This window comes from Sceloporus occidentalis, unplaced genomic scaffold (genome assembly GCF_023333645.1).
Source record: "Sceloporus occidentalis isolate IW3139 unplaced genomic scaffold, rSceOcc1.0.p SCAF_179, whole genome shotgun sequence".
NCBI classification, from domain to species: Eukaryota; Metazoa; Chordata; class Lepidosauria; order Squamata; family Phrynosomatidae; genus Sceloporus; species Sceloporus occidentalis.
The window spans coordinates 1049287-1071565 of record NW_028317159.1 but is presented as its reverse complement, the minus strand read 5'-3'; the positions used below and the strand labels follow the sequence as shown (position 1 = coordinate 1071565).

Sequence of the window (22279 nt, the reverse complement as noted above, 5' to 3'; positions counted from 1 at the left end):
CATATACATATTATGTGATATTTAAGAGTGTACAGAGAGAAGAGAAGGGTGTTCAGAACAAAGCCCTGGCATATACTATGCAGCAATTTCAGTATGTGCAAGAACCATATTTTGCTTAACCCAACAGAAGGAAGTGCTAGCATCTATCCCTGACTGCTGACAGTCAGTAGCAAAGGAATCAGAAAAAGAACATTGAAGGTTTACCACCAACCCTGCAGTGTTCCCAGGTACGATTATATGCTATTGGATACAGATTTACACTCAGAATTGTAAAACATTATAACATTAATCAACAAAACATTTTTATTAATAGTACAGATGTCAGGATGTTATTATAGATTTAACATCATAGGGTATGAGGATGAATTGTCATATTTCCCAATAAAAAGCTATTGGTTATCTTACATTTGTCTTTTACAGTTAGGCCCAGAAATATTTGGACACTGAAAATGTCCTGTTTTTTCCTGTTATTCTGGTACAGGTTGATCTTCGTTTCATATGTCTAAAGAATGCAGTTTCAGAATTGGGCTGGCTTTTTTAGATGTTTTTTTTTAGCAAAGTCTCATCTGGTCTTTTCTATTCTTGAGGCTTATTAATGGTTTGAACCTTGTGGTAACCCCTCTGTACTTGCTCTTGTGAGGTCTTGACAGCTGGAGAGACTGAACAAGTGTGCATTATTGAGGTATCTGTGAATGAGGGGATGAATGAGTATCTGTAAATGAGTATATGAATGAGTGAATGAGTATATGTTAATGAGTAAATGAATGAGTCAATGAATGTTTGTGAATGAGTAAATGAATGAATATGTGTATAATAGCATGGATGTGTAAGGGGGGGCATGTTACAGGGAGGCTGTTTGAGGCTAGGATGGCAAGTCCTATGCTTCCAATCTGGGTGTTGGGCAGGTCCTGCTTCCAATCTGGGTGCCAGGGCTGACATGATACTAAAGGGAGGCAATATGCAAGGGTATGGGGGCATTAACTTTTACATATTGCTGACCAGCCCAGATAAAATGCTGCCCTGCAGTATGGAGGATGTATAGACTTATGGAAGGGAACCAACTAGTCAGTAGCAAGGCAGTATTTTATCTGGGCCGGCGGCATCAATACACAAGGGAGGCAGCTGGGGCATTACATAAATACTAAAGTGAGAGGCAGGCTGGGGGCATAAATACACATAGTGCTAGCTGGGGGCGATACACAAGGGGGCAAAAACACAAAAGGGAGGGTCAACGGGTGTCAATGTGGCAGAGCCTGTCCTGGTGTTGGTGTGGCAGAGCCTGTCCTGGTGTGTGTATTTATGTGTAGGTGTGGCAGAGCCTGTCCCGGTGCGTGTGTATTTGGGTGTCTGTGTTCCGTGGATGCTGTAAAGCCGCCGTTAGCGGCCAAAGCAGGTATTTGAAAGCAGCGTACATGTACAGTCTTTGTCACAAATGCATTGTGTGGTTAAATCATTATTTCATGTATGGGAGAAAATACAAGCTATCCAACCCAACCTAGTTATTAAATTAACCAATTTACAAATTGATAACTGGGTTCAATTTCACACCCAGGCATGAATACTGCCAGCCCTGTTGAATCTAAACACCAATTAAATAGAACCGGTCTTGCAAAGTAAAGTAGGCCTAAAGAAGTAGGATCTAAAGAAATTCAAGAACAGATGAGAAACAAAGTCATTGACATCTATCAGTTTAGAAAGGACTACAAAGACATTTCTAAGGCTCTGGGGATCCAGCAGAAAACCTGGAACAGTGGTGAACCTTAAATAAACGAAATAATCATTTTAAATCTGCATTTTGTGTTTACCCATGTTGTCTTTGTCTTATAAAAAATTATTTACATGGATTTAAACATTTATGTATGACAAATACGCAAAAATACAAAAAAATCAGGAAGGGGCAAACACTTTATCACACCACTGTATGTCTGGTGGAGTTTTAGTTAAATAGTATGCAACAAATGCAGCTTATTGCAGGAATAAGTAATTAAATGAGTCAAAATGCAAATGCAGTAAGCAAAACATATTTACCAATATCTAAAACCAGAGAACAACAGTAAACAAAACAACACCAAGAAATTACTATTTATTTAATAATCAATATCGTTCAACTCTGGGTATTTAGGATCCTTTGACATTAATGACCTTGTACCCTTTCATTGTTAAGAATCTGCCGCACTGAATCATAATCTGTAGTTGCTTTGATCCTTTTGTGTAGGGGATTAACTCCAGCGTGATGCTTGTTTCCTCTTTTGGCTTCAAGGATGTTCTAAAACAAGAAAATAGTTAACATTTCCTATTACTCTATATCCATATACAAACATCTTACGTAAACTACAGACAAGTTTAGTGTTATTATAATTTACTTAGTTTAGAAAATTCCAGCAAATATTTTAATGATGTTTCAAGGGGACAGTGTGTAAGCTTTATGTGGTAGTCATGTTTTTTTTTCCCCAGGCATTAGTGTTTCCTTCACTGGTTCCTTTTTATCAGAATATTTACTTGTGTTATAAAATATCACCTGGTTTTTCTGTGTCTGCTGGTTCTTCATGCACGGTTATGTGTTCCCGATGCATTCACCCCAGTGGCAGGGTTCAGCATTAAACACTAGACACCAACGGCTAAAAACTTATAACTAAATAAAAGCTACACCTAAAACACTAGAGGGCATGGTCTGGCAGGCAGAAAGTTTTAAATGTACATAGGAGGAGTCATGGCAGAAGTATAGATGTTAAATTTGTATTCTTATATTTATATAGTGGTAACATGTTATTTGTACTATATATTTTGCAGTCATATAATATATTGGTCATGGAGACATTATGTTCTGGGTTTGATCAACAGATGTCTCTGCCAAGGATATAGATTTGATCTTTTTGGAACTAAATATATATATAATGGGTCGGGTTTTGTAAAATAGACTTTTGTGTTGTAATTTAAAGGTGATGTTTCTACTTACAACTTCATGAGCTGCTCTTTAATCAAACCACTGCCCTCAGCATGCAGTTTGCAGTCCACAAGGTCCTCAGACAGAGGGTTAGTAAATGTCACTTCCACATGTAATTGATTGTTTATTATAGCCTCATTCAAAACCTGCAACCACAAAAAAGTTGCCGTTATATGTGTTCTGTTAAGAATTAAAATGAAAGGTTATAAACGGTGTTAAGTGTGACATTTTTATTGCAGAACAGCCACAGCAAGTGGGCTACTAAGTTGTCAAGCCGCATGGGGCATGCTATAACTGGAGTTATGGAGTGGGAGTGGGACTAGATGGAGAGATCACCGTAGGTCCAAATGAGGAGACCTGTGATCAACCTACAAACCGCCCTTGCAGCATATAAAAGAAAACCCCTACCATTAACTGCACTTTATTATCATATCACATTTTCATCAAGAGGCTTGTTTTAAGTGTTCCTTTCTTACTTTGATATTGATCCTTGGACGTTTCAATGTGATGCTTTTAGAAATTAGTAGTTTTTCATCCATATCAACTTCACACAAGGCTGTCACTTCAACCACATTGTCATCAGTAAGGGCTCTCGCATACTGGCTGTAAGGGATGTGAAATGGTATTTCTTTTTCTGCAAATTCAAATATAATTCATTATTTTAACCTTATCTGCTTATGTAAAATGGCATCATGATATTAGTGGTAGAGCTCCATATATATCTATATCTATCTACCTTTATAAAAGCCAGAATCACAAACGCATGCTGAGTCCCATAAAGGACAAAACAGATGTCCATTAGTGGTGATCTGACTATTGTACCTCCTTCCTGGGCTTTGTTCAAAGGCCGTGGTACAGCGGACATTAGCTCTTAAAAGAAATAAAGTGGATATTGAGGAAAAAGGGGATTGTTGTTAGCCTTGTGAGCAAATCCCACCCAAAATCCCTTCCAATGGCCGTAGCACTACAAGCATTCTGGCTTTCATGTTGCTTAAAAATGATGCCTTATTCATAGTTTCATTTGGGAACACTTCATTTTCATGTGACACTGATGTCAAACTTTAAAACCTTCTTCTCATCTATCATGAGTTGTTTTCATGTAATTAAGCCTTCAGAGGAAAGAGTTACATTACATACAAGTTAATGTTTATTTGACTATCATACCAGAGGGTGCAATTAAAGTATAAAAGGGCATTTAACCATGCATTTTTAGGCGAATCTGCGAAAAGCACACTGCGGATGGCCATGCATTGTGCACACTGAGGCTGGTGACCTGAATGCCTATACTTCATATTCTTTCTACCAAAATTATTTTTTGCTAATTAATGAGCAGCTTAGACATTTGTTAACATGTCCTGAAACCCTAGACCTATAGTGGCGGCAGTAGGTTCAAGAACTGGCTTTAGGGATAACCTAGTTGTATTCCAAAAAAGTATATAGCATATGTGTTAAGAACATTCATGATTGTTGGGGCAGGGATTGTGAACAATGGAAACTAAAGGCTAATTTTAAGATTTGCAAAGATAAATATTACACATTTTTTTAAAAGATTTTACTTTAATGTCTATCTCTCATAGTTAAAGGAAGACAATTTAAACTAAGAAAACAGCTATGTAATTATTTGCATTAAGAGAAAAACTATAAAATGTTCACACCTTCTATAGGACGCAGAGTAAGGGATCTGAATTCATTCATGAATTTTCTCATTATTTTTCTGGTATAACTGGTAGCGGTCACATTTAACTTAATCTTCACGGCTTTGTCAGATGAGGTTGAGTTTGAAATCGACAAAATTATTTTGATATCCTCGCCAACAAAAGGAGAATCAATGCTCTTGAATTTTCCAGATACTTTGGGTCTAATAGCTGGCTTTCGGGCTGGTCTTCTAGCAATGCCTGATGTGACAGGAGTAATCATTCTGCTTGTTTCATCATTAAATGTGGTCCATCCAAACAGCTGGAGAAATGCTTTATAATAAACCTCTCTCTCTTTATCGCTTCCTGAAGGGAATAAACTACAATAGAGTCAACGTCCAGGATCAAGCTAGGAATAAAAATAAAACTTTAGTTCTGATTCAATTGGAGTAACAAATTAGTAATTAGATACTCATAGTTCTGGTACCGACTAGGGATGATGGGGCTGCCTTGGCAGCTTAAGGCCAGCGACCGCCTGATGAGGTGAGTGCACTTAATGCTTTTATGCTTGCACGGTGCAACACCTAATTCTCTCTGAACACTTACCTTCTTCATATTTGTAATGATTTGTGATGTCTATACGGTCATCGGTACCAACAGCTTTGGTGCTTGTAAACTTCCCTATGGAATAACTGTCTGTGTGAATTTGTTCAAACTTTTTTTCGTCCTCATTGTAAACCCATGCAGCAACGTCAGCATTAACCTCAGAAAATACAAAGGCACCATCATAGTTCAGCAAAATCTCTCCTTCCTTAACAGCTTTAACAGATGTAGGCCCAAGCCTAAAAACTCCTAGAATGTAAGATATAGTTAGAGCAAGTATCCCCCTTTACCTCTTTTCCAATCCCAAATTACAGTACTTAAGCTTACCGTCACTTCTCTCTTGTGGTGTAGCATCTAAAGCTTGCCATCCGTCATAAGAGTGGCCAAGATCTTTTCTAGTAAGCCAAACCTCGTTCCAGACGTGAAAATTCCTACAAGTAATCACACAGTATCATTATATTCTTATTTTTGCCATTCCTGAACATATATTAAATGAAAACCATATTTTAATAGTCAACACTGCACCCAACAAATTATCTATGATGTATAGAGAAATATTGAATATTATTGTATGTTCACAAGTGTGATATTTTTAAATCACTTATTGTATCTGTTTACAGGGCTGGTAGTACTCAGTGCCAAGTATAACACCAAACGCCAGATCGAGTGGTGTAAAGCGCACTGCCACTGGACTCTGGAGCAGTGGAAACGTGCTCTGTGGAGTGAAGAATAACGCTTCTCTGTTTGGCAGACTGAGTCTGGGTTTGGCAAGTGCCAGGAGAACGTTACCTGCCTGACTGCATTGTGCCAACTGTAAAGTTTGGTGGAGGAGGGATAACGGTATGTGGCTGTTTTTCAGGGGTTGGGCCCCTTACTTCCAGAGAAGGGAAATCTAAATGCTTCAGTATACAAAGGCATTTTGAACAATGCTATGCTTCCAACATTGTGGGAACAGTTTGGGGAAGGACCTTTTCTATTGCCGCATGACTGTGCACTGGTGCACATAGCAAGGTCCATAAAGACATGGTTGGATGAGTTTGGTGTGGAAGAACCTGACTGGCCCCCCACAGAGCCCTGACCTAAACCCCATCCAACACCTTTGGGATGAACTGGAATGGAGATGCCTGACCTCACAAGTGCTCTACTGAATGAATGGACAAAAACTCCCACACAAACACTCTGAAATCGTGTGAAATGCCTTTCCAGAAGAGTGGAAGCTGTTGTAGCTGCAAAGGGGGCTGCATATTAATATCTATGTATTTGGAATGCAATGTCACAAAAGTGTCCATATAGCATAAGTTATCTTCCCCATTGTGGTCCAGCTGGAGACCCACAGGCCTACAGCCATTAAAACATTTTGTACAAATCTCATCCTGTTTAAAAGGTATTATACAATGTATAATATGGTGTATTATATCAGTATGTTAATTGCATTCAGTCCTACTACCACCACATAAAAACACTATTATTACTTTTCTTACCAAATGCTGTCATTTCCCCTCAGACTGTTCCCTTCTTCATCGAAGTACGAGTCAATGCTAAGGTTGGCATTGGTGTCATGAGCAGAGGAAAAATTTGTAACAATACGAGTTGGAATTCCCAAACATCTCAGTACTAAAAGAAAACAAAGGAATGATTGGGAGAGGAAAATATGTTATCTATATCTAGAAAGAGAATAACTTTTTTTTATTACTAGTATCTGATAGATTTTATTATCAAAAACATGTTCCTTTTTTTAAATGTTTAGTGTTTCCGTAATATGTTTGAGGCAGCTATGTATTAGCCCCTTGTATATGTTTTAGCTCTGGTATCTTAGCCCAATCTACTAGACATATACCCCGACTACTTATCATAGTGCCTGTAGGAATTGATAAAGGTTTATTCTCAATCACCCAGACATTCTTGCCAACAAAAGTCTTTGGGGAACAGACTACTCAGCAAGCCATAAAGAATAAGCTCAGTGTGATGTCTGAACATGGAAAGTCACTCAAAATATATGAATCATGACAATGGCAGCCTCAAGTCTGGAAATAAAGTAAGTTCTTCGGAACAAAATTAGACAAAACTAGGTTACTGTGTGCAGAACTAGATTTTATGATCAAAGAGAGAAATATTGTTTTCCATAAAACTTGCATTTAAAGATGCATCATCCATAAGTACCTGTACAAAGCACCCCTGCAAAGACCCAACACTGCCCGTAACGCACTGGTCCAGATGTTATCCATTTCTTCATAATCTGAACACTTCCTGTCCAGTTTACTGGATTTACGCCTCCATCATATTGCCCACTCCAGTTGCCAACAACAACACCATTGTCATCATTACTATTAATCTAAAATGAGAAAAAGGTTTTCATTATTACATTTTCTTGACCATGTAGACCGTTTACTGCACACCATACATGTATAATTTTGAAGGTCACCTGTGTGGCATGAAGAATGCCTGATATTTAGAATCAGCAAGTTAAGAATAACACCAATTGGTTGGTTCACTTAAGTGGGTTTTTGAAGAAGACTTGCAGTTTCAGATTACCAATTTCTGAATGAATTAAACCCAAGTGAGGTTCTTCTGCAGGGAGAAGGATCTCGGGTGGTGAGTTTCTTTTACTGCACACATTGAGCAGTAGCTCATAACTAGCAGATACATTTCTGCAGGTGAAGCTGGGACTGGGCTGCTGGCCCTTAATAATGCATACAGTTTAGACTGAAACTCTTCTGCAAAACCTTGTTATATACAGTCCAAAGTCGAGTTTTCTTTACCATTGCACTACATATTCTCCCCACATGCTTTGGATCATGGAGGAGTGAATTGTCCACTAAGGAGTTCTTTTCCAGTAGCGTTAAGCAAATATCCAAGATTCCTTCTTCAAACTAGAAAAGAGAATATGTAAATTGAAAATGCTATTTTAAAGAATGCAATATGTAAAAAAAATGTATTATTAATGAAGTAGACAATGTCAGACACATGCATATTTTACAGGATTATACAGAACTAAATTTCCACTAATATTAGAAAAAAAAAATGATACCCCAGAGTTAGGAGGGAGATTAAGTTGCAGATGCAGGGCAGGGCACATGGTAGACATAGGCAGACAAACACATCTGACAGAGACAAGATTCCCCCCCTAATATTAGAAATAAACCACGCCAAGTAATTTTTTGCACTACACTTCAGACACTTACAGTATGGTAGATGAGTCTCAATTTCAGCTTCAACATCAACCCTGTCACTGCCTCACTCTCCTAACTCCAATCAGTCTGTGGCTGCTACTGGCAAGTTAAGATGGCGTCAGCACTCTTCTATGCCTATGATTATCTCTTCCCCTGTAGATACTGGCTGGCCAGAGTGAAAAAAAAATTAAGAAAAACTCCACCGGTTGTTGGACCCATCAATCCCAGCCATAACCATAATTTAGCTCTTACGGACTTCAAAATCCTGGCACCAAAGCCATTGGTCTCCTCAGGCCAAGCTGCTCTGTTCTGTACCTTGGCCATCCCTTTGCCAGGGGGACTAAAATCCCCATTCCTCAAAAGCCAAATTGCTCAGTGCAGTTGCAACTTTGTCTGGGAGGGACAGGGATTTTCATCTCTTTGGATATGGTGGATACATTTCTAATTTTTCTTTTGGTACAAAAACTCAACAAATATGTTTACATGAGGTATGCCACTTTTTATGCAACCATCACATTCTGAAAAACCATTCGAACACCCACAGTTTTGCATTTTACCCTCTGGTTTTTTTTTTATAACTTATAACTACCGGTATCTACTGCGATTCAGAATATTTCTGTGATTCCTACCATTTTTACATATAACTAAATAAGTTAATGAAACTGTAAACTAGTAATGATTATGTATTTATTCCAACATAATGTACTCACTTGTCCCAGGTTCCATCCTTGCTCTCCAATGTAAGTATCGTCTCCATAATACAAGATGGTATTGTCACTTAATATGTATTCTATTCTTTCTTCTTCATTATCCAGGTAAACATCATCCTCTTAAACAAAAAGTTGTTACGTATTGTATTAATTTACTTATAATCTTATGATCTAATATCTAGGAAAATAATATTTTGAAAACCGTTCAAACGTGCATTTGATTGATAGCATAAAGGGACAGGGGTTACAAATTTAATTACCAGATTCCCATGGATTGAAGAGTAGTATAAATTCTCCAATTAGATGAGATGAAATGTTTTCTGAGAAAAGCTGCACCCTGAGCTTGTACCGACCGATGGGGACATTCACTGGGCTTATGAAAGTTAACAGCAAGGAACTTGAACCAGTTGAATCAGCTGTGGCACTCCACAGGTCAACAGTATCCACAGACGAAGACAGGAAAAACTTAGCCTTTGTTCTGTTTTCCACCTGGGGTGAATTTCCTTAAAGGAATCACATAATAATTAGATGTACCAGCTTGCATTTGTGGGGGTGCAAATTTTACATTTGAAGCACACTGGACATGAACATTTATGCTGCCCATGGTTTAGAAAAGTTAAGAAAATTTGATGGAAATGCCCAAACAATGTGTCATGTAGGGTGATGGATGGGATGGATGAAAATTAAACTGTATTTGGTAAAGGTTTGGTTTTTGGTAGTGCATTGTAAGTCACTGTCTTTTGTGCTTTATGGTTTATTCAACCCAACTTTTATTATTATTATTATTATTCCATTTTATTCATATAGTGGCAGCAGATTCTGTAGCGCTATTACATTGTGGAAGAATGCAAAACGATAACATTAACAATATACAAAATGAACATGACTACACAGAATGATAATGATATAGGTGAAGAGGGCCCTGTACTTCCATATTTATAATATATTTGGAGGTAGAAGGAAGGAGAGCGACTGCATGGGCAACGATGGCTGGATTACAGAAAATGTTAGAAGTAAATTATCTGTAATCTGAAAGGATGAGGAAACAGCATGCAGGTTTTACTGGAGATGCAAGTGGGAAGAAGTAAGAATGGTTGTGGAGAGATGAGTCATGGCAGAGAAAAAAAGGCTGGTTAGGGAAGTATTTGGGGATAAGAGCAGAGACAATATGGGGTGCAGTGTCATTATGGTCAATGTGTCTTACTTCAACCACAACTTGCCCGCCATCTTTAAAATGACAAAAGAAGCATTATTTAATAACTTTTGATGCTGTTTCAGAGATTTTGCATATAAATTAGGTCACCTCGTTCTACTATGAAGGCGATGCCATCTTCAGATTCCAGAGCCCTGTTAAAGTTCAGGTTGATCTGAAACGCCTGCTTCCTTCTCAGGATGAGCTCGTCGCTCATGTAATCACTAGTGTGATGCGCAGCCTTGTTTTCCACCAAGTTAAGATTCACGCTTTTTAGTTGCAGCCAATCTAGAAAAAGGATAAAATCGGTTTCAGAACCCAAATTTCAAAAATTAAAATCAGTCAATTATCTCTTTCTGTCTAGGTATATACTTGATATTGCTGAACATGAGCAACTAGCAATACTTAAATAGACAGGACTAGTCAGACAGCGATAGACATACATTAGAGGCTGGAACACTAGAAATATGTACAATTTCAGAATGGTTGCAAGAATTAATGTATAAGGAGAAAAATATAAAATTTTAGATACATACCTATGCATCAAAGCAAAAAGCATCATCTGGATCCCTGGTGCACCAACATCCCCAGATATTGTTAGATATACATAATCACCAAGCAGCATTGCATGGATTTGCAAAACGGATCTATACATTGGACTAGCCACTTTGTGTTCATCATTATTTATGAAAATATTCATTGTACATGCGTATTTTATCAAAAGAGCTGTGCATATGGGCCACATTAAAAACTATTTATTTTTTTTTTAAGTAAAATTATGACTTGTCACTGCAAAATGTACAGTTTCCATTTCATAATAACGGCATGCATTTTAAATATGATGAAAAAGCTGGATTCATACCAGATTCCTCTTATTAACTTTGAATAACTAAGATTCAATAATGCCCATCATCTGTGAACTACAGAAACCCTGTCTACCAGTGTCAAGTAATTTAAATAATTGACACAATATTAAAATATGCAGTAACCTCAACTATGTTGCAATCTATGGCCCTGTTAAATGTTGCAATGCCTTTGTAACAATGTTTTATTATTATTATAATTAATTTATACAGATACCTCCCTCCCTTGTGTTGATACAGTTTCCTTGATTCTTAGAAAGCCAGATACATCGGTTAACAAGCATGTATGGTCTAAAAAGTCCACTCTATGCATAAATAAACTACACAGTAAAGTAGATTGCCCTGGTACAAATTATTTTTGGATTGTAGTAGGACTGACATTTAGCAGAACATAAAGTTGAGTATATTTGAAAGTTAATATCTCCATGGTTTTAGTGATCAGGATGTTAACATTTGTCAGCTGGAAGGTTAGAACAATGCTCGAAAAAATAGTTAAACTGTTATTGTTATTTGCAAAAATCACACTGTTTTGTGGCTCAGTGAGATAAGTGCAAGAGTCACAGGTTGTGACTATTGCCCCATCTCAAAGTATCTAGAAGATGATACTTTCCCAACGCGCCTAATGGGTTGGAAATGAGACATTTTCCTTGTTGGACACTCGTAAGAGGCTACAAGGGACCAGGGAGGAGAATTAATGCAGGAAAAGATCTTTTCTCAAATAGACATCACAAAAAGAAGCTCAAATAAGCATAGGATGATTAAAAATGCTATGCCACACAGCAGATGGTTGGCAACTTTTCACCCTGACAAACAAAGTAGCCCCCTTGCTCCTGGCATCTATGTAAGTGTACACATGCTCTCACACCTCTCATAACTGGTTTGGCCAGTTTAAAGAATTTTGCCCAAGTGTAATTGTTCCTTTGCCAACCTGGCCTTGATTCTACCATGTGTGAGACTTTCCTTTTTTCAAAAAATTCACTAAATGATCATTGAAAATAAGTAATAGAACATTAAAGTATCTTAAATTCAAGCTACATAACAGAAAAAATGTATTAAAATTGAAATTGAATTTATGTTTACAATACATTATATCAAGTACATTTCATATAAATAATGACTCCTTAATTCAGGAAAACAGTGTTTTTGCTGTGCTCTTGGAAATCCTATGCTCATTTTTCCACCCAAAGTTGGACATGGTTATGTCAGAGAAATTCAATGTGCACATTTGCATTAGTCATATGTATACTTAATGTCAAAATAATTGCTGAAGGCTGTGTAGTCGCACATGTAAAATCTTTAAATGCCTAGATACTGGACCGACTTGTTTCAGATACAACAAATCCTGCTTTGTAATGCAGACGGCATCTCAACATCATAGGTTAAGTATCTACTCTTACGCAATACTCACTTGCCATGATGACCACTTGATTGTATTCCTCCAAGTTATTGTGTTTTAAGACTTAAATACTATTACGCAAATATGTGTGCATCATGAATAATTGGCTGCGAATAAGGGAGGTGTGGATCTAAATCATTTTGTGGTTTTAAAATATTTTATGTACGATTTCCTGATGGTAACTGAAGGTAAAAAGAAGAAGTTGTGAAGCATGAAGGGTAATCAAGGGCACATTTCCTTGAATCTATTGTGTGTGTTATATCTAATAAACGCAATGCATATGTTACATTGCCAAAACAAATTCCACAGAAACCTCTGATTTCTCAACTTTTAACGACAACTATTAAAGAACGTTACCATTACTTGATTATAAACACAAATTGATGCTGAAAATTGCATGGTTACCTAGCACACTTAGCCTGTGTTGGCCACAGGGTGCACATGAAATTAACCCTCTGGAATGCGTGTCTGTAGTGCTGCATATATTCATGTAGATTTGGGACAATGAAAAAAATTCCCATAACAATTTTGTGTTCAGCCTTTATCAAATTAACAAATTACATAGGCCTAAAGAGAGGTTTATTTCTAGTTTAAAAAGTGGTGTTATCATAATAATTGGATAAAAATCGCTTATCAGTCTTTTGGCTAAGATCAAGTGAGTACCTGTGAGAGAGGGAAAGCTTGGTCCTCTGGCCTTAGGCCTAGGAAAGCATGAAGCCCAGAGGTTGTAATTAGTTCCCAGTCTTTGGTCCGAGACTGGGCGCTGTGCACAGGGTGAATGTGTGAGGTTAAGTGCACATGTTTTGTGTCACACGCAGGTAAGCACTTTTTCCACCTCGGACACCTACATGCACTTTTGTATACACTACCCCAGCCTTTTGGCTCGGTGTGTGGTGTATACAGGGCTGGGCCTTCAATAAACACGTATCGACCATTGTTTTTGACACTTGAAAGCCAAGGTGGAACCGGGTCCCCTAAAAAGGTCCGGCTTTTCTAGTGAGGAGGGGAGTTGGGTAACTCTCTTGAGGGAATGGGCCGCATACCCCCAAAGAAAATGAAGACCTGGTGTCCACCCCACCTTTATGGCACGTTGACACTAGCGTCTTTTTTATTTTTTCTTCACTGCAGAACCACTCACCTCGGGGGTTCACAAATATAAAAAATTGCATTGGATAAAAAGGTGATAAGAACACTTGCACATTTAGAAATAACCCAAATGGAATCTTGTATGTTTTTGGTTGGATTAAGCCAGAGATCTAGCCCAGGGTTCTTACTGGAAACTGATCACTGTTTTCTACGCAAGAGCAGTACCGTTTCCTGGACCTTATTGCTTTTAATACATCAATCTTTTTAAATTGTAATGATTTTACAAAAGTAATTATATACAAAGAAAACATGTACACTGCGTATTATTCATTTTATCTGGGTAGTGACTAGTAGTGGAGACAAAGGAACTTTCTGATAAGATACACATAAACACAGCATACGTATTGTTTGCAATACTCACAGGCTACACCCTGTTAGTGTATAGTATGACGAACTATGGGTGAGCACAGCTAATCTAGTCATTGTTCTAAGTGTCAGCTCACTGGTTGAGTGTTCAGCCCACACCATACCTCAGAACTCTCCAGGAAGTTGAGGTGATGGCCACGGTTCATGAGAATCAATTGATGTTCAGATGAGGGGATGGTGTTTGGTCCTGCTCACTCCAGTTATGCCCACTCGCTGATTACTTTCAAGTTTATCAAGGCTACCCCTACCTTGAACCCACCCTCTCCCACCTCTCATAAGGAGCAGCAGAGAGAGACCCCTGGTAGTTCCCAGGTATGGTCGTGAAGTGGCAATTCCCAGTATGCTGCTTTGCTATTATGTCAGTCTTGATGACTGATGATAACTAAGAACTATTTTACTATTTAGTTTAATACAAATACATTTTTTTTTCCAAATAATTTAGATTATTCCTTCTACTCTATATACCAAAGTATAGTGTTTCTGTCTGAAAAAAAATACTTTCTGTCTTGCCGCCTTCAATTTGCATGCAGAGACAACTTAGCCATTCTATCAGCCTTCTGTATTGAGGGTATAATCAGGGTGCCTCTGGGTTCGTTATAGAACCCAGACACAAGAGGGAAGTGCATTCTTGCCTAATGAAAGAAGCATTAATTACTTTAAACTTTATGGGTACCATTATGCTTGGTGTAATCCCTCCCACAATACAACTAAAAAGTAGAATTATACCTATATCTGCCATTTATTTTCTAGTATTTATCATAAAACATACTTTTCTCTTAGATGTAATAAGATATATTGCTTTTGCTACCCTGCAAACTGTTACAATACTTTTTAAATTGCACAGAACTATAAGTAAACCTTTTTATATGGCAGTTGCTAGATAATAGCGCTTAGGTAACATCCTCTGTGCTAAGGTTGTGCTAGGAATTTCTTTTGTATGAGAAGAGGAACTACTCCACTTTCACCATTGAGGTCATTGATGTAATAACTTGCACGGTGACATTACAGACCATTGCATGGAAGGAAGGATAACGGTAGAAAGTTTAAATATCTGTAATAAGTAATAGGGTAGACATTATATATTTCAGGCAATTAACCCTCAGAAAGCTCAAACCAAACGGAAGAGACCGTTTTATCCTAAATTATCCTAACAACATTGGAGGCTGCTAAGTAGATTTAGTTGCAAAGTAAAGAACTTGAATAAAATGTAGGTCTACTGACTAAAAAGTTGGGACTTCAATCACATGGCCTTGCATGCTAATACTTGCAAAACAATTTTGTGAGTGCCTGTGACTTTACATTTTGAGAGTTTCAGATGAGGACATGCAAGTCCAATAATAAAACCTATATCTTTGAAACTTGTAAAATTTGTTCAACCCCCAATACATATGATATTTTTTGAAAAAAAAATGTTAGAAAGAAAGGAGGGGATTCCTTTTCCCCCTTTATACCACACACCCTCCATTCACCACTCTATAGGAGGAGAGGTTAGACAGCTATTTAAACATCATATAGAAGACAAAGAGCTCATCCTGTGCCTTTACCTCACCCCAAATCCCATGACATTGTTTGGTATGCTCACTTCACATTACATTTATGCCAACCTCTAACTATTAAGACCTTTCCCATACCCACACTGGACCAACTCCCCTTTCCTCCCACAAGGAGAAGGATATAGAGAGCCACAGAGGACGAGGGCTCAAGAACATCACCGATCAAAGCTGGATGCTTAAATGTAATTTGTGATTTTGCTTCCCACACTGATTTTTGCTGTCCTCCTTCCTGGTACCCAAAGGGTCCTGCTTACACTGATGAAATCCTTTTCCCTATATTAATTACCTCTGGGTTATTAAGGCTGAGGTGCTCTGTTTATTACAAGGCAAAATGTCTAGTGGATTGGGTGAAGTAATATAATAATTTAAGTCTGACACTTCCTGCCTTCCTGCTTTTATTATTTTGTAACAGACCTTAACACATGCAAAAATATGTTACAAGCATTGTATTTTGTGTTTACTCATTGCTGAAACAGTAAGCGACACTGTATTTTTTTACAGTTTTAGTGATACTAGTGAAATACCTATAACTAGGCATATATATTAAAACAAGTTGAACATTTAAGCCTACAGCACTTTAGTCTAAACAGCCATCTCCATGGCATCTGGAACAACAACATTTTCCACATATACAGTTTGGAATCCTTTAATGACAGGAAAACGTTTGGAAGCAAAATCCACTACCAACTGCTTGGCACCACTTCGATAAGGTGTAATTTCCAGTCTGATGCTACCATTCCCTTTAGGCTCCAACTTTGGTACCCTATAACGACAAGAAGCATTTCCCCATAATTATTTTGATATGACAACCAAATAATATAATATTTCAATATCATAGCAGGTGAACTTGAAGATGAAGTATGAAGAGCTGAGACATTCCAACTATAGGCTACTACATAGTTGATTTTTTTTTGGTGTTGGTGTTGTTGAAAATTGGGTTTATCTAAAGAACAGATGGTATTATTAAATACCCTACCTCTGAAATCTTCATAATTGCATCAGACAGTTAGATGTGAGTTTATACAAGAGATGGGGACTGGATGAGGGCTTGTGGAAAGGAAGAAGATGTTAAAAAAGCTGGGATGATCCCATGTTTAAAAAACTATAAAGGAATGCCAGGAAACACGGTGAACAGTTTAAGTAGTCAATCTATCCAAAAGTTTTGTTGCCACAGTTTGAGCTCCTTTAAATATGGGGGCTCCAGTTTGGGAAAAAAAAGGATCTTGCTATCGCTAGGAAAAGATAATTTAATATTCTCATTGACAATAGGCCAGTCTGGTTCTCTACTTTCCCCAGATCAAACCTACATAACTTAAGAAGTTTGCAAAACATCTCATGATCTTACTTTTTCTTGATCTGTTTCTCGACCAAGCCGCTTCCTTCTAATACAAGGACCCCATCTTTTAGCCACTCAGAGAGAGGATTTTTAAAGTTGATCATCAATTCCAAAGGCTCATCCACCACAGGATAACCGAGGATCTCCAGAAGAGAGAACATATCACATTATTCAAATAACTTGCCTTAGTCTAAGAGCAACGTGCCTCAATCTAGAAGTAATTAATCTGTTCATGTCTGTTCCTAGGCATGGATGGTACCTATAACTGTGACAATATACAGTATACATGACAGCCCCAAAATTGAATAAAAGCAGAACAATTAAGTTGCATACATTTCATTTATCACTTGAAAGTGTAATGACCTGTGAATCCACATAAGAACTAGCAATTTCTACCTTTTACATTGTTGCATTTGGTAGATCGCCCACGTGTCTGTGTGAATGCATGCAAAGTCTTCCAGTAGTCGGGTAGAGAGGGTCTGGTTTGGTTTGTGCCAGAGCTGCCTTAATCACATCTGATTAAATAAGTGATGCTCATTTGTGAGTGTTTGCCTGAATACGAATTACATTTTGCTATCAAAGTTAAGTTGATTTAAATTGATGATATTGGTTTTAAAGTGTAGCCTGCAAGTGCATTATAAACTTAACCCGGCAGATACATCAGAGATTTTGTATAGTACAGTTTAAATGCAAAATGGACAGATCAGCAGGGACATTCATTCCATTGTCTGCTGCGGTGATTGCATAACTTTTATGACATTGCAGAAAAATTACTGTTGATCCGTAATCTTATTGAACCTTTTCTGAGAGTTTGCTTGTGCAATAGTGTTTTATTAATCATGTCAGTAAGTGACGCATGCTTGCAGAGAAAAGAAGTAGTATAAATGATCCGCTTCCCTAACATCTTAAGCGGTGAAGGTTGTAATATGGATGAGGCTAAACGTTATTTATTATACACTTTAATAATCATGTCACTGACAATTTCAGTATTGAGACAAACTCAACATAATCATGATCAAGATCAGTTTCCTTGTCCTTCCTGTTAAAATTATTTACCTACCAAAGATTCATTTTAACCCCTTAATGACAAAGCCCGTACGGGCTCAAAATGCATTGTTTTCAATGGGTTTAGGGACCGCCCATTGTCTTTAAGGGGTTAATAACTGGCCTTATGGTTTGCAGGAATGTAAATAGCTGCCTGTGACATGTAAGCATTCAAATAATATACAATATCATGTTTACGATTACAACTAGACTTGGGCACCAGGGGGCTCTTCGTGTTCGTCTTCGTGCTCGTCTTCGGCAAAAAAAACAACTTCGTATTCCGCGAATATTCGCCCTTTCCTGTCTTCTCTTCGGGCGAATATTCGCGGACATTCTTCGTGTTCGGGTTTTCTTCGTTTTCCCCGGTTAAGGGGTTAAAACGGGGTTAAAGCCGCTCTGGCGCCAGGAGTTTAAATGTCCGTATGAGCAACTCTATTGGTCGTCAGCAGGGGGCTCGTCTGCCATTGGTTGATGGCAGACGAGCCCCCTGCTGGTGACCAATAGGGTCGCTCGTACAGACTGTTATACTCCTGGTGCCGTAATTGTCCGGCAGATCCCGCTGGTCTCCCTGTTCTATCATTTATTAACTGATCGAACAGGGAGACCAGTGGGATCTGCCGGGTAAGTTGCAGCATTGGGATTTTAAAAGTCTGCACGAGCGACTCTGTTGGTCGCTCATACAAACTTTTAGGTTCCTGATGCTGTAACTTACCCGGCACATCCCACTGGTCTCATTGTTCTATCAGTTAAATGTCCGTACAAGCGACCAATAAAGTCGTTCGTACGGACATTTAACTGATAGAACAGCGAGACCAGTGGGATGTGCCGGGTAAGTTGCAGCATTGGGGTTTTAAAAGTCTGCACGAGCGACTCTGTTGGTCGCTCGTGCAGACTTTTAAAACCCCAATGCTGCAACTTACCCGGCACATCCCACTGGTCTCCCTCCCTGTTCAATTAATTAAATGTCCGTACAAGCGAACAATAAAGTCGCTCGTACGGACATTTAACTAATTGAACAGGGAGGGAGATCAGTGGCATCGGCAGGGTAAGTTGCAGCATTGGGGTTTTAAAACCTCAATGCTGCAACTTACCCAGCAGATCCCACTGGTCTCCCTCCCTGTTCAATTAGTTAGGGGTTAACTTTGTTTTTTAAAGGGTTAAGGGGCCATGCAAGTGAGCCTATTGGTCCCTTGCACGGCCCTTTAACCTATGGATTTCCGCTCCCGTTAACCCCTTCGATGCTGTGTTAGATAACGCAGCATCGAAGGGGTTAACGGGAGCGGAAATCCATAGGTTCGCTGTCAGGGGTTACAAAGACTGTGCGAGTGAGCCTATTGGTCACCTGCAGGGTCTTCCTCTGGCATCAACCAATTGGTTGATGCCAGAGGAGGTCCCTGTAGGCGACCAATAGGCTCATTCGCACTGCCCTGTAACCCGTGACGGCGAACCTGCGGATTTCCACTTCCGGGAACTGCCGCAATGCCGCGAAGCCGCGAAGACAAGGTAAGTTAGAAGAGGGGGGGGGAATGGTAGACGAAGACGAAGACAATCACGAAGATCTTCGTGGTGTGTGTCTTCGTCTTCGCCTAGGTTTTACTGCCGCCGTCTTCTCTTCGGCGTGTCTTTGGAACGAAAACGCACTCTTCGTGTTCGTTTCCATGTTCGCCCGAAGACGAATGCACAAGTCTAATTACAACACCAAATACCAGACAGCTTAACAGGGCTGGCCCAAGATATAGTGCCGCCTGGGGCGAAGTTTGAACTGCCGCTCCCCCTGCTGACGCCACTGCTCATTATCTATCCTTTCTCTCCCTCCCTCCCTACTATCTACCCTCTCCCTCCCTCCCTACTATCTACCCTATCTACCCCCTCTTTGTACTTCATTTACCTTCCAGCGAGAGTCTCCCTGCTCTGCCGCGGTGCGCACTGCTTCACTGCTGAGCTCAGCATTACAAGCCGGCACCAAGACCAAGCTAGAGGGCTCGCAGAGGAGAGAGAGGGGCGCAGAGCGGGTACTGAAAACTTGATAAGCGAAAACCACTCAGCGCCCCTCTTTCTCCTCCGCTTAAAAAAAAATAAAAAAAAATTGCCCCACTCTGCTTCATGACACTTAACAAGGTACCAGTGGAGATAAGTTTACAGTCAAATAAGTACACATTTATTTTGGAGTTATTTATGGGTATGAATAAACAACACTAATTACAATCATTATATAAGATCACAATGTCAAATAAGGAAAGAAATGCCATTATTAACCCCTTCAGTCCCTATGGACGTACCGGTATGTCCAAAACCGCATCCCAAGAATCCCCCATGGACACATCCCTGCCGCTACACGGGAGATCAGGCTGTTTGACAGCCTGGACTCTCCCCTGACAGCAGAAGCCAGCATCACCAGCTTTCTGCTGTCCGATCTGATGTAACATCTTCCCCCACGAAAGCCGGAAAACTGTTAAATTTTTAAACGCCGATCGCGCAATTGGGCATTCCCTTCCGCATCACCCGGAAGGTCATCGGAGGACAGGATATCCCCTACAGGGATATCCGGTTGCTCCGTTGAGGCACAGACACTGTAATCTCTATGCAAGTCTGTGGGGACCTGCATAGAGATCACAGTGTGATCGGTGCAGGGGGGATCGCAGGGAGGAGAGCGAGAAACCATGTTTCCTTCACTGTAGTTAGCAATGGAAAGAACGGTCTTAAAATGTTGGTGCATATAAATGGGTTAATGGGGGAGGTCAGTGGTCTAGCCGGTAAGACGTTCCTTCTCTTTGTTCTACAATGATTCAATCTACTATTACAATGAGTTAGGGAAAGGCTGTACTGCTTCATGCTTAGTAATGCAACTTGGGCAAACTGCAAACTTGAAAGTATACTCAACTTACCACTACCATAGATATCCGCAAAGTTTATAAGACCCAAGAGTGTTCAGATATACATTTATGTATATTTGTCTACATTAGCATGTAAGATAACCAAAGGCTTACATTTCAGCCAACTCTTGCAATGCGGCCAAAGCTCAACTATATATATATAATAGCAATATATATGAGTGTGAGAAAATGAATATGTTGTGTATTGTACCTTAATTTCTACGGGAGGCTTTGCTATAGATACCACCCTGCGTACCAGCATCTTCTTTTTCGATTTTAATACACATAAAGCAGCAACTTCAATAAGATTATCTTGTGTCAATTCCTCCTCATAATCACTGGCAGGTATGTTTACCGGAATCTGTGTTTCTGTAATATAATTGTGAAAAATGTAATAATTTTGTTATTTGCTTGGAGATGCTTTTCTTAAATGCAGATAGTAGTTCTTATGGTAGATGTTAGACGCTGGTCTATACTAACACTAACAGGCTTGATTGAATTGTATACTTTTTTTTCCCATAAAATTAACAATTCACCTTCCAGGGCATAAATCCAACTGCTTAAAACACATTTAGCATGCATATCTTATAGCCATGCCCATGTCCTCTAATAGGATCAAAAAAATAATGTCTAATTGAGGTTAACACACATTGTTGCCACAGCAGAAGCTCATCACAGCCATTGTGATACAGGCAGTAGTAATGTGTTTTTATTTTGCAGTTAATATTATGTATCAACTGATATAGTTAAAATAACTACATTTGTGCGTCAAATGCTAAAAGGAAATTTAAATACATATTTGGATAAGAAACCAGCTCTATGAAAATGAGCACCAACATAGCATTTAATGTATACTGCAAAATGTTGCATGTGCCTTATTGGCTACTTTTCAAGGAAAGTGAAATCATTTATAAAAACAATGAAAATCGACCATCACGACATGACTATAGCTAATACAGACACATGCACATCGTTGTTATCATTAGTATTTGGTAATTTATAAATTGTATATGTTATTGCAGTATGTGCTTCTCACCAAGTAAAATAAGCCTCTTTACTTGGAATATTTTCCAGTCTGAGGGATAAATACGAATGGTCGCATCACTAAGCGGACATTAATATAATTGTGCATATTATGATACATCTTCAGACGCTGGCAGAACTTCCTGAAAACATGGTGCATCTCTCAACAGATACAGATGTTTTGTCTGTTCATCCTCTCACCTCATCAGCAACTAGATCATCTAAATTTAGACAGTTCTAGTTTTGTGTACTTGTCACATTTAAATGTTTCAGATCATCCAACTAATTTTAAGACAACATGAGTGTAACAGAAGCTGGACCACCATTTTCTTAAGATTATTGGGACTACAGTTTTATGTTGACTTACAAGTGTTGAATTTTGTGCCACACTTGACAACAACTGCAAATCAAACATTTCTGATAACT

The 22279-nt window shown here is 38.8% G+C and overlaps 3 protein-coding genes across 3 annotated transcripts in view; all 3 read right to left on the bottom strand.

Moving 5' to 3' along the window:
* Window positions 1-2548, bottom strand: part of LOC149278831 (protein-glutamine gamma-glutamyltransferase E-like) — a 51801-nt gene extending 49253 nt beyond the window's left edge. Inside the window, exon 1 of the mRNA XM_089501711.1 lies at window positions 2500-2548. Coding sequence (XP_089357837.1) covers window positions 2500-2548 — 49 coding nt within the window. The remainder of the gene's footprint in view (window positions 1-2499) is intronic.
* A 531-nt stretch (window positions 2549-3079) lies between these two features.
* On the bottom strand, window positions 3080-12531 carry LOC149278830 (protein-glutamine gamma-glutamyltransferase 6-like). The gene is made up of 11 exons (XM_089501710.1): window positions 12525-12531; window positions 10365-10541; window positions 9322-9564; window positions 9062-9180; window positions 7941-8051; window positions 7342-7513; window positions 6663-6795; window positions 5509-5612; window positions 5185-5430; window positions 4600-4944; window positions 3080-3090 (listed from the first exon to the last, which is right to left on the bottom strand). The coding sequence occupies exons 1-11, from the start codon at window positions 12529-12531 to the stop codon at window positions 3080-3082; spliced, it is 1668 nt and encodes a 555-aa protein (XP_089357836.1).
* A 3628-nt stretch (window positions 12532-16159) lies between these two features.
* The window catches only part of LOC149278829 (protein-glutamine gamma-glutamyltransferase 6-like), a 46299-nt gene continuing 40179 nt past the window's right edge, over window positions 16160-22279 (bottom strand). The window contains exons 14-16 of the mRNA XM_089501709.1: window positions 21042-21199; window positions 16923-17056; window positions 16160-16340 (exon numbers count right to left, since the gene is read on the bottom strand). Of these exons, the coding sequence (XP_089357835.1) occupies window positions 16160-16340; window positions 16923-17056; window positions 21042-21199 (473 nt within the window). The remainder of the gene's footprint in view (window positions 16341-16922; window positions 17057-21041; window positions 21200-22279) is intronic.